Genomic DNA, 12,144 nt, shown 5'->3' with positions numbered 1-12,144 from the left:
ATATACTCTGAGTAGATGCAGACTTGTGAAATGGCAATGATAACATTACTTTCCCGTTCGTGACATTGATTTATTATATCATATTTCGCAAAAACATTTCTTGCTCATGGCAGCTGAAGTGGATGTTTCTACCCAAGAAATAATCAGAGGCTCTTTTATCTTAGGTATATAATATGTATTTTTCTAGCCAGTCTATAAAAAAATGATGGAAGTTTAAAACCCAAATGTGAAAAGAAGTTAGCTGATGACAATGCGGGGGTTAGTAATTGAAGCATTACATGCCTTCAGAAAAGAAGAATATAGGAGGCTCTGGGCTCTTATAGATTTAAGGTTTGCATTTTTAACTATTTAGGAATAACCAGAACGTTTAAGACTCACAGCCATTAATAACTCAGCTGATACACTGACAAAGCAGATGTGCTTATGAAAGCACTAACGGTTTATGTCATCCTGATCCATCACCCAGATGCCAAAGCTCAAATCAGCTTGATTATATTCTCTTCTCCATGTCACATAAGCAGTCACTGTGGAGAATGATAGAAACTCTGTCTCTTTGAGAGTCCTCCAGGAAAATGCCAAAACCTAGTTCTGATGATCAAAGGGAAGAGATGTAAGAAAGTGACAGTTCTTAGGGAGAAAAGATGTGCTATCGGATAAATCATACCATTTAGTTAGACTCTTAAATGTTGAGACTTGCAAAAGTTTTGAAAAGCGTTCCTCAAGAAAATGTATTATTCAATATTGACCCTATTATGAATATAAGAGAAATGTCTCTCCAAAATAGTATTGAGTTATCTGTATATCATCATTTGCAATTCTTGGTATAAATAACACTTGGATAAAATGACATAAATTTACATCAAGATTCAAAACTAAATTTATGTTACAATTACATTTAATTCTGTTAAGTTTCAAAAACTGTCGTTGAGAATTTTAGTTTTATTATGTTATTTATTTCCAGATTTGAGGGATATCATATAAGCTAAGCATTTAATAAATTTAGTGGAAGTACAAGCACTCAGAACTTTTTTTTTTTTAATTTTAAGACTAATACTTAATGTACTCCATGCTGATTGTCAAAGCCAGCCTGGAGGTTAAATCTAATTTATGGTCCCAACAAAATCAAAATTATTTGCAGTGACCTGAGAGGCAGAATAATGAGGAAAACGGGTAGAGTTAGACAAAATACATAGTGTTTATTTTAAAAGATTGGGAGGCGGTTATAAAACTGTTATCCAATGGCCTAAATTCATGATTTATCTATTGCTTTCTCTTAGGTTTTATTTTACAAGTATCAACCAGTAGTAATGTAGCCCAAAATAAGTGATTAAGAATGAACATCTTATTTATAAAAAAAAAAAAAAAAAAAGGTGGAGTGTGAACAATTATTCTGTGACAAGACTAAATGCTATGACTGTAGTTCAAATGCCTTTAGTTGTCTTTGAAACTTCTACCATCAGAAGTTCTATGAACTTCCTTGCGTTCTGGCCTGTATACTGCATAGGAACACAGTATTTGGAAATAGAGCGCATAGATTTGTGTTCTTAGTCCATTATTTACCGACCTCGTGAGCCTAGACATTTCACTTGATTTTTCCGGGTCTCCATTTTGGTACTCATAAAATGAGAACATAACGAGTCATCAGATAAACCTATTATGGTATTTAAACAAGGCAATGTTTGGGAAATCAAAAGAGCTATTTGAACTTTATCAATCTGAAAATGGTTTTCTACCAGAAGGGCACAAAAGCGGTCATTCTCAAAAAAGTACTTAGAACCCAAGACTCTCAGACCTGGAAGATAGAGATCAACTAGCCCTGTGGTGTTTACCATGTTTTTCACTCTTACAGTTCTAGGCAGCTTCCTGGGGTCAACCACAGGGGTCAAGGGGAAGTAGACTGGACAGAGCTCCCAACCTCTTTTGCCCCAAACAGAGCTGTTCCCCTTTTATTGGTTTCAGATCATTGTGGTTGTTTAGAAAACATTTTTTGAACAAATCCTTCACCTGCGGTGGCTAAAAATGATTACAACAAAACCTATGAATCAAATTCAATTCCCACCCTGCAGTACCACTATCTTCTGAGAAACCAAAGGCAAAGAAGGATTGTAACACATGCCCAAGGTGTCACCTCCCAGTGACAGCAAAGCCAGGGTTTGTACTTCAACCCTTTCCACTACACAAATCAATCTCCTTAAAGGTTACACGCTGTTAGATTTGGGGTGAGAGCTTTGGTACTTCGGGGTGCCTGTGAATCCTGACTTCTGCTGAACTTCATTTTGGTGTGGGGTGATTGTTTCCATGACTATCTAAGGCTGAAGCTTGAGCTCTTGTTTCACAGATGGAGATCACCATGGCAATTGAAGCCTTTCTGAATGGATAATGAGAGCCCTTCTTTTTAAAGGTTTCTGATGTCACCTTGGCATAGAGCACTCTAGATAACCTATTTAATACCAACAAAGCAATACAAATGTTCCATAATATGACAAGGGCTTACAATATTTTTCAGAGACAAGCTACAAAAACATTGTTTAGGAGCATCAACAAAGTTCTCAAGACAGGGTATGATTTTTTAGTATTTAGGATGCAAGTCTGCACTTCTCTTGAAGGGGTAGGTGATGATCCATAAATTTGCTCATTCTGTGGTTAGTTAGAAGTCTGTAGTAAGTTTTATTAGGTTATAAGATCATCTCATGCTTCTAAGCATTTGTTAAGGAAAGGAAGTCAATAAATAAAAACTTAGATGTCAGTATACTAAAATCTACACTTATATAAAATGAAGGAGTTTACTTTTTGGTCACATAGAGATTAGAAGCTAAGAATTTTATCACAAATCAAGCACAATTCTCAACAATTAAATTTACAAGCTTTTATTTTGACACAAAATTTTATTCATTGATACAACTGACCTATTTAAATGTATATACTCAAAAACTTCACAGAGATTTGACAAAAGTACATGGTCATTTTCCTTAGTAACTTAGAGTTATAAGCTCTGCCAAATCGTATTTTAGCTGAAATTCCAATACGGTAGGGGAAACACTAAATATCCTATAAAAGGAATGTCCCTAAAGACACATGCTGATTTATTATTGTCTTACAGCATTAAGCCACTTGTATAGCTGTGATTTTGAGTCCATAAATCTTAAAATATCCTTTCTAAATGGACCTTCAAAATTTGATGTATTTTCAACTGGTAAAGTCCGGAGATCAGCAAAGCTGTAATAGCCAGCGTGAAGACTGGAATATATACTTAGTGATGACAGCAGGACACTAAAGATTTCTAAAATAGTAATTTGCACAACTTCCCTCAAAAGTATTTTTCTTAATTCTTTTACCACTCATATAAAAAAATGTTCACTCATTGCTCCTAACCATATTAAAAAAAAACACAAACAAACAAAAAAGAAAACCAAGGTTTCACTACTGTTATTTGCAATGTATTTCAACTTTAGCAAAACAAACCCATATTTTGAATATAAATAAATCAGGTTAAGTGTTGCTAAATCTTCATGACTGGTTCCTGTTCCCAAAAGAGAATTGGAACTCAGCCTGGATGGAGAGATGTTATAATCTCTCCATCCTCTAGACGTGAAAGAGGTCAAATAATTCAGTATTCAGAAATATGTTTGCCTATTCTAAGCCACGAAATGAATATAAAAGGCAGATTGCTAAAAATATGACATTTGTTAGAGAGCACTATTTTTCACTATGGAATGACTAACAAAAAATACCACCTACTTATACTCATCACAAAGCCTCCTACACTGCAGTAAGCCTGACTTTCCTGAGCTGAGTGTCTTATTGATTAAACAAAAAACATTTTTAGAATTCTTCTAGGCACCAACTCTCTTACTTGATTAAAATTGTAGATGAATGTACTACAAGATTTAATTTAAGACCTCAGCAGTTTTGAAATAACCACTTGTTTAAAGACCTGTGCAATTTTATTTTTGCTAGATTATTCCTTGCCCATGCAATACTTTCTTAATGACCTAATTGTGTTACTCAGGGAAGCTTTTACCTCGCTATCTAGGACATGTTTCAAATTCTTTATAGATGAAATTTTATTTAAATTAAAGAGATAAAATTAAGCAACAGTGACTGAACTACATTTAATTAACTCTAACAAGTACAATTATATTTATTGAAATGTTGTTTTGTGCATCTCAGGATTAACTATGTAGTTTATGATTTTTGCACCTTTGAAAATGATAACTAAGAACACATTTCAGAAGCATATTGTTTATGCTCTGCCAGTAATAAAAACATTTCATTTTTTAAACTTCTAGCCAGGGATCCTATTAAGGTAACAATCCTGACAAATAATAAATAAGAGCTGGGATCAAATAAGACTGCAAAAATTATACGATACCATTTTTTGTTTTATGTTTTTTATCTCTAAGAAAATTACAATTACCTATAAATAGTGCTTAGCATCTGAGAGCATAATTTCTTGATTTCCAAATTAATATAAGTAAATTAAAACTTGTATTTCAAAAGTTCAGTAAAGGACTCACTAGAGTTATGTGCATTATTTAAGTATAACCATTTACTCAGCCTACTATCTCATAAATAAATGTTACCAAAAGCAAATTTACAAGTGTTAGCTTTGAATATTAGCAGCATTCTCTGTTCCAGGGCATAACATATGTTGTTTAAATGAGGGCAACTACACAGAAAAAAAACGCTAAAGTAATTATTTTAAATATCAACCCCTAAAAGTTCTCAATAACTCAGAGATATTCCAGGATAAAGCATGTTTTCTCTAATGTCAATATTCATTAATACCCACATTACCAAAGCAATAACCCATATTTTGGGTTGTTTGATGTTATTTCTTCTTTAAAACAAACACCAGGGCAAAATCCAGAGTGAAGCTTATACATTTATTGGAGAAAGAGAGAGAGAGATCAAAGGGAAAAGAACAGACTGAAATTCTTTGGATGAGAACTCTCCCTTTTCAACACTGACCGGTTTCATCAGCAGAGAAGATGAAACAGGTGTACCTTCATTAGCAAGTCTTCTACACATAACTATATTTTCATTTTCAACCAGTAAATATTTTAATATGCATAGTATATTTGGTTTCATGGTAAGGACACCAATGGCTTAACCCTTCATTACTGAAGCTCATTTTTAGTTTAAAAACATGCAAAAGACAGCACTATTTACTGAACACAATATTTCAAAAAAATCAATGTCCACACATACAGCATAGCAATATACATACTTCCGTTAAAATCTGCTAAAATAAAATAATTTACCAAAAATATAAAGAATTAGCTGAATACTTCTTTCCTAAAACCTAAGGTAAGCAGCTTTACCTAATGATAGGAATGATCTAAAACTAAGCCAAGTGGTATTATTATGTACATTTATTTATTTCTCAAACCCCAGTGAATATTTTATTTTCATGCTATTTACATGAAAAGTTCTTACGTGGATGTGCCTTAATGTAAGCATCCTTGGACCACGGGGGGAAGGAAAGTTAACAAGTAAATAATGTCAAAAGTAAGTAGCCCAACTTTCTCCCCCCCCCCCCCACCCCCCCCCCCACCCCCCGACCACCATGAGGGTCTCTTCAGCAAGAAGCCACCAGAAAATAACTTCCAGGAGAACTGTCTACAAAACCCAAGCCAATGGATCCTGCTGGTAAGAGGAAATCCAGACAACGTATTCCACACGCAGTGTGCCCACCTCTACAGAGTGCACATAGTAAGGTGTTTCAAAGCCCTGTGTTCCAGAAGTGTAGACGAACCTGACAACACAAATGTATTCCACAAACTGGAAGATCGATCTCTCTCTCTCTCTCTCTCTCTCTCTCTCTCTAATAAAGATTGACTACTTTTCCTTTCTTGCCAGTTTTGACTCTCAACAGTGGCTTCTCCCTGACATAATTATTCAGCAACCTCAATAGATCTTCGCCTCTAAGATCCTTCATTTCTTCCCAGTCGGTCATTGCCAATACACTCCCTCACGCCCAAGCCCTTTCCGTTTGGACCCTTTGCTACTCCTCCACAAAGTGTAGCTCACTGGGGCTGTGAGAGCCTGAACTGATATGTAGTTTCGAGGTTAAGCTGGGATCTTCTACTAAAGTAGACAGAAGTTTCCACAGTGGGTTTGCTCCTTTGCTGATTTAAACAATTTAAGTGGTGTCAGAGTTGAGTGGGGACTAAACTAGTATAGTAGGAAACTAATGGGTTATGAGGGGAAAGGATTACCCTTAATCACTTTTCCCTTCCATTTCTCATAAGAAAAAAACTTTCCTCTGTGCCATACCTCCACATATAACAAAAATAATAATAATCTGGAGACTTTGCCTCTGCTTGACATATATGTCACGAAAGGCATCCCTGTGTTCTTTGCATCTCAAATAAAACCTAGCCAGTGACTGGGATTCTTGGGGAAAGGCCGCAAGGGATCCTTTCAAACACAAATGCCATGTGTCCAATCTCAGTGTAGGACAGAAATAACAGGAGATCTCTATTCCAGGCCAACCAAGGTCTACTGACTATGACCTTGGCCATAACAGAAACTTGTTGTTCCCCAACTTTAACCCGAGCAGCAAAGATGCCTCATCCCTACTTATCTTTTCCCAACAAACCCAGAATCTTAACTGAAGTGGCATCAGTTCTGATCACGCTCCCCCTCCCCACCTTCATCTACAGCAGCCCAGCCACAGACCGCCTTTCCCTGCCCCTTCCTCCTTCAGGCAGTGAGAGCACCAGGAGAGTCAGGCTCCTGGGCTGGGCTGTTGGGGGAACAGAGCCCTCTGCCCCCTACAGGGGAGTTTGCTAACCTTCTCTGCTTACTGGGCACATTCCTTCCTCTGACATTTCCTGGGAAAACCTCTCCCAGTCAAGTTTCCCCAGGGGGCAGGAGTGACTGAACCCCTCACCTGAGCAAAGACCCTCTGAATTGAGTCTCTAGTAAAAGTAAAAGTAAATAAACAACCTTTTTAAGCAACAGAGTAGAGGCTAGAAAATGCTTAGCGACAGGAAGGGCGAAGAATAAAAAGAAAGGACCTTCCCTTGCCAGCTTTTTCATTTCCAGTGAGCGGGACATTTAAATTTTTTTGTGGCTTGTTGATTTTTTTTTTAATTTTAGGTTTTTTGATGTTTTTTTAATTGTTGTTTTGGGGTTTTTTTTAAACCAGCACTGCAGGCAGCAGTGCCCATGGGCAGAGGGGTAAACTGTCAGCCTGATGCTCCTGCCGGCCAGCCCCTCACAGCGGAGCAGGGACCCGGGAAGGAGAGGGCGCCCTGGGGGTGCCGGGCGGAGAGGCGGGGGCTCAGAGCTGGTGCAGGACAGTGCATTCCCAGGGCGCATTGGGGAAGGGTCGCTGGGAGCCTCCCCAGGTGACGTCCCCAGCCTGCAGCCCAGCCCAGCTCTAGCCTCCAGGCCCCCACCGCACACCCCACCGCACTTCCCAGACCCGCTCCAGAGCCGGGGCTGTAGGAGCAGGCACATCGCTGGGTGAGGGGAACCGCTCCAGCCCCCCACTTGCTGCGGGTCTCCCACCGCCCACTCCCCCCAGGGAACAGGGGCACTGCGACCCCGGGGGAGCAGGTCTCACTGAGAGGAGGTATAAGATGAAGTGCCCCAACCCACCAGCGGAAATAGGCTGTCCCCGCGCGGGGCGGGGGCGGAGGCGCCAGGAGCTGGGAGCGCAGGCAAAGTGGCCGCAGCTCGGCAACTTCGCTGGGCAGCCAGCCGGCAGGGACAGTGCTGCCACCGCAGCCCCCCCGAGCGATCGCCAGAACTGGGTGCTGGTCTGGCACCCCAAGAGCTGCTGCAGCCGAGCCGGAGGGGGACAGGGCGACTGTTGCCAGGAGGAGCCGGCAGGGCGGGGAGCGCAGCCCCAGGGCACGAGCCGAGCCCCAGAAATCCGCCCTCCGCGCGTCCTCGGTGGCGCCACTGCGAGGGGGGCGCCCGCACTCGGGGCAGCCTCACCCCCAAAGCCCACTCGCCCTCCTCAGGGGCCACCAACTATTCCAGCCGCGGGAGGAAGAGGCAGCGGAAACAGAGAGACAGGAGAGCGAGAGCCGGCGGCGCCCGAGGGGAAGGCAGGACGCCCGCCCGCCCCAGGACCACGTACCTTGAGCTCCTCAATGTCCAGGTTTGTTGATCTGTCCATGGAGCGCAACTAGAGGAAGCGGGGAGGAACCGGGCCGGCGGTGCCCAGGAACAATCTAGTCTTTCAGTTTCCAGCCTAAACTCAGCTTTATCCTCCTCCAAGCCCTGGCACCCCCTCTCAGTCTCATTCTCCGTGATCGCGCCGCCGCCACCGGGTTAAAAAATAATCAAAACTAAATGAATAAATAACAATTAGAATGCACTTTGTTTCACTTCCTCGAAGAAGATTTTGGTGGACGGGTGATCTTGACCGCGGTGCAACCCGGCTCAGTGGGATCCGGCAAACGGGGGAGACCTCCACTCTGTTTGGAGACGATTTCCTCTCCTGCGATCAGCTCAGAAACCAGCCAACTGCTGCTGCATCCCCAGAAAAAGAGCTGCTTCCCTGGACAGCATCCTGCGGCAAACGGCAAGCAAATGTGTGTAAAGTGCAGGGAAGAGTCTCCTCCCTCCGCCAGGCTTCCTCCCGGTGGCTGATTCCGCACCCGGGGAGTCCCGAGCCCCAGCGTTAGCAGGGATCGATGTCCCCGGCGCGATCACCAAAGCCCCGAAGAAGTCCTGCCCAGACCTCGCAAATGCCTTGCAGCTAAGAGGTGTTCCCTCCGTGGAGAAAAGATCCTAAAGTCTGGGGGGGATGTTCCCCTTGGAAGGTTATGCTCTAAGAGTTGGGAGAATAGGAGGTGGCTCCCAGGGAGGAGAGGAAAGGGAGAGAGAGAGGGAGAGAGAGAAATTGTCCTCCCCGCTTTGCTGTTTTACTGGCCTTCGCCACCAGGTGACTGACTTCACTTCTCTCTTCCCACAGCCCGCACGAAGGGGATTGCTCTCCCCTGTCAAAAGCCACATCTCCTCTCCAAACACCGTGCTGCTGGGTCTTAGAGACTGCCCTCTGCCCGGGATCCACTGGCAAGCATTTTCATTCATGTCACATGTGGCCTCATCTTATTCTCACAGATCTGGGAAGAACATGTGTGTGTGTGTGTGTGTGTGTGTGTGTGTGTGCCTCTCACACAATGGATTCCCTTCCCATCGCTGTTGCTTGCAGTGTCAAGGGATTTTTTGGTTTTAACTTAAGGAAGACTTTTAAGGAAAGTGACAAATAGAAATAGTAAAGGAAATGTCTTGCAGTGATGTTTCTTATGGGGAAGCAATATTTTATGGGGAAATTTTTCTTTAAATAGACGGTAACCCTTCAGCGCACTTAACTTGTAGGGTGTGCATTTGGGGAAAAGCCTCATTTTCTTCATTTAATGCCTTTGTGTAAAAGCTTGACTTCTGAAGGGATTTAAACAGTTTCCTTTTATTTTGTTATGGCACATAAGCGAGTGAGACGTAAAAATGTTTCTCGATTCAGAAAATGAGCTGAGTAAATTATTGAATTTGTTTGTTAAAAAATATATATATATATTTTTTCCAGGTGTAGATGTTTACCATCAGTCTCTGGCCTTCCTCTCTAAATTCATCATTGCCTTCCTCCCTGCCTGTGATCCAGCCACATAATCTACCCGTCCACCTGCCTTTTCTTCTGCCACTGACTTGTCCTTCCATCAAGACAGCTCTCTATCCCTCCTCGGAAGTTTAACCCCTAAAGTCATCTCTTCAGAGAGTATTTTCCTCGAGTGAGTCCCTGAGATATTTTCCTGCTCTGTCCTCTCTTCATGGCAGTCAATTCACTTTATCACTATTTAATGTATGCATCTGTTATGCTTGTTGGTCTAATTCTTCCAGTCACTATAAGCTCCGGAAGGCAAATTCTATACCTTTCTAATTCAGCAATATATCCAAGAGTCTAGTACATAACAAGCACACCAAAATGCCTGGAATGGATAAGTATGTGTGGGAAGAACGTTTACCAGTTATTTTAATGTCTAAAAACCTCCATGACTTCCTCACCCCTCAACACACAAGTGCCAGTTGATCCCCTCCTAGTCAGCAGCTAAGCCTAGAGTGTTCAGCGTTATAACCAAGCATACAGAGTTCTTTAGTTTAAGTCTATTCTCTTCCACAAATTTATCAAAGCTAGCTTCCTGTCAAACTTCCACTTGTATCTACAGCTTTCAAGGTTAACACCAAGTAGACAACAGTCCATAATTAGTAGAGATGAACATCAAATTCTCAAAATAAATTTTAAATATTCACCTTACATAATTATTTTACATAATATATAATAAAATATAAGGTTGCAGGTTGAGAATAAATGAATTTATATAAAATGTATAATGCTTAAAAAGCTTCTTTTCCAGAAATTCTCAATAATTCAACATGGATAACATAATTACATATGTTTTTTAAAAGTTAAGTTTTTTCATAAAAAGTAATTTTACATCCCCTATCAGCTTGTTACCGCCTAACTTTAGAAAATTGAATATAATAAGCAAATTTACTTTGAGCACATTAACAAAGTGATGCTATCTCTAAAATAACTTTAAAATTTGCCACTGTGAAAATACAGCTTAAGAAAGATAGCTTCAAAAGTAAGCAATAATGTTTTGCCTTGCCCAGGTAGTTCAGTTGGTTGGAGCATCGTCCTGTACACCAAAAGGTTTCGGGTTTGATTCCCAGTCGGCATATACCTAAGTTGCCAGTTCAATCCCCAGTCAGGGCATGTATGAGAGACAACTGATTGATGTTTCTTGCTCACATAGATGGTTTCTCTCTCTCTCTCTTTCTCCCTCCCGCTCTCTCTAAGATCAATAAACATATCCTCAGGTGAGGATACAAAAATTAATAACCAATGATGTTTAAACACCATTCAGATTGAGCAGACTCCAGATAGTTTCTTAGTATGGCATAAAATTATAGTTGGATGAAAAGTGATATTGTACTTAATAATAAAGGCAAAGCTTAACCATATTTTTTAAAAGTTATATACATATAGATATATGTATATAATTAGTAGCCAGATTATTATGATCCCCTGACATTTGTAGGCAAATTAGCCTTAATTTCACGCTCAAGTTGCTAGAGGGCCAGACCATTATAAACAGGGAAGAAGGTTGTTTACCATGACAGAAGTGATCTTTTTCTGAAGATATGGTTAAACAATGTGATTTAACAGCCTTTGAATGTGGGCTATATTTGAATGTGAGTGGCCATATTATTATGACCACCTGACATTTGTAGGCAAATTAGCCATACACTGCATCATATGGGATATGGAAGCCAAAGGCCTGTTCAAAACCTTTGCTGTCTGCAGTTACCAAGATAAAATGTCTCCAATTTGCCAGGAACACAAGGACTAGACAGTCGAGCATTAGAAAGAAGTCATGTGGTCCGATGAATCATGTTTACAGTTGCATCATGCAGATGGCAGAGTGAGAATTTGGTGGAAACAGCATGAAAGCATGCACCCCACATTCATGAGTACAACCCTTCAAGTTGGTGGGGGCAGTGTTATGGTTTGGGGCATGTTTTCCTGGCATGATTTGGGCCCTTTAATTCGTGTGGAACAATGTCTGAATAGCACCATATACCTAAGTATCGTTGCTGATCAAGTTCATCCTATCATGTTGATGGCATATCCCAATGGAGATAGCTTCTTCCAACAAGACAATGCGCCATGACACGGTGCTTATATTGTGCAGGAGTCATTTCAAGAACATGAGGGAGACTTTACCTTGCTTAGGTGGCCCCCACAATCACCAGATCTCAATCCAATTGAGCATTTGTGGGACGAAGTGAAAAGAGCCATCAGGCAGCTGGTTCCACAACCATCAAATCTCACAGAACTGGACAGTACTATTCATCAGGCATGGTGTCAGATTCCTCACATCACCTTTCAACATCTCGTGGAGTCAATGCCAAAAAGAATTGCCACAGTATTGAAGGCAAAAGGTGGCCCAATGAAGTACTGATGGGGTGGCCATAATAATCTGGCCACTCATAATAATATATATCCCCCATGCAAAGGCTGTTAAATAGCATTGTTTACCCATATCTTCAGAAAAAATCACTTCTACTGTCGCAGTAAACAACCTGCTCCCCTATTTATAATGGTCTGGCCCTCTAGCA

General features: G+C 41.0%; 1 protein-coding gene across 1 annotated transcript in view; it reads right to left on the bottom strand.

Annotated features, from left to right (window-relative positions):
- The window catches only part of SGCZ (sarcoglycan zeta), a 611,636-nt gene extending 603,279 nt beyond the window's left edge, over positions 1 to 8,357 (bottom strand). Inside the window, exon 1 of the mRNA XM_070407376.1 lies at positions 8,099 to 8,357. Coding sequence (XP_070263477.1) covers positions 8,099 to 8,137 — 39 coding nt within the window. The 5' untranslated portion in view covers positions 8,138 to 8,357. The remainder of the gene's footprint in view (positions 1 to 8,098) is intronic.
- Positions 8,358 to 12,144: the final 3,787 nt, after the last annotated feature.

Source organism: Myotis yumanensis, unplaced genomic scaffold (genome assembly GCF_028538775.1).
Source record: "Myotis yumanensis isolate MYYU_CA2020_CCGP unplaced genomic scaffold, mMyoYum1.0.hap1 SCAF_3, whole genome shotgun sequence".
Classification (NCBI taxonomy): domain Eukaryota; kingdom Metazoa; phylum Chordata; class Mammalia; order Chiroptera; family Vespertilionidae; genus Myotis; species Myotis yumanensis.
Note: the sequence above shows the minus strand (reverse complement) of the source record. Positions and strands in the feature narration are given on the sequence as shown.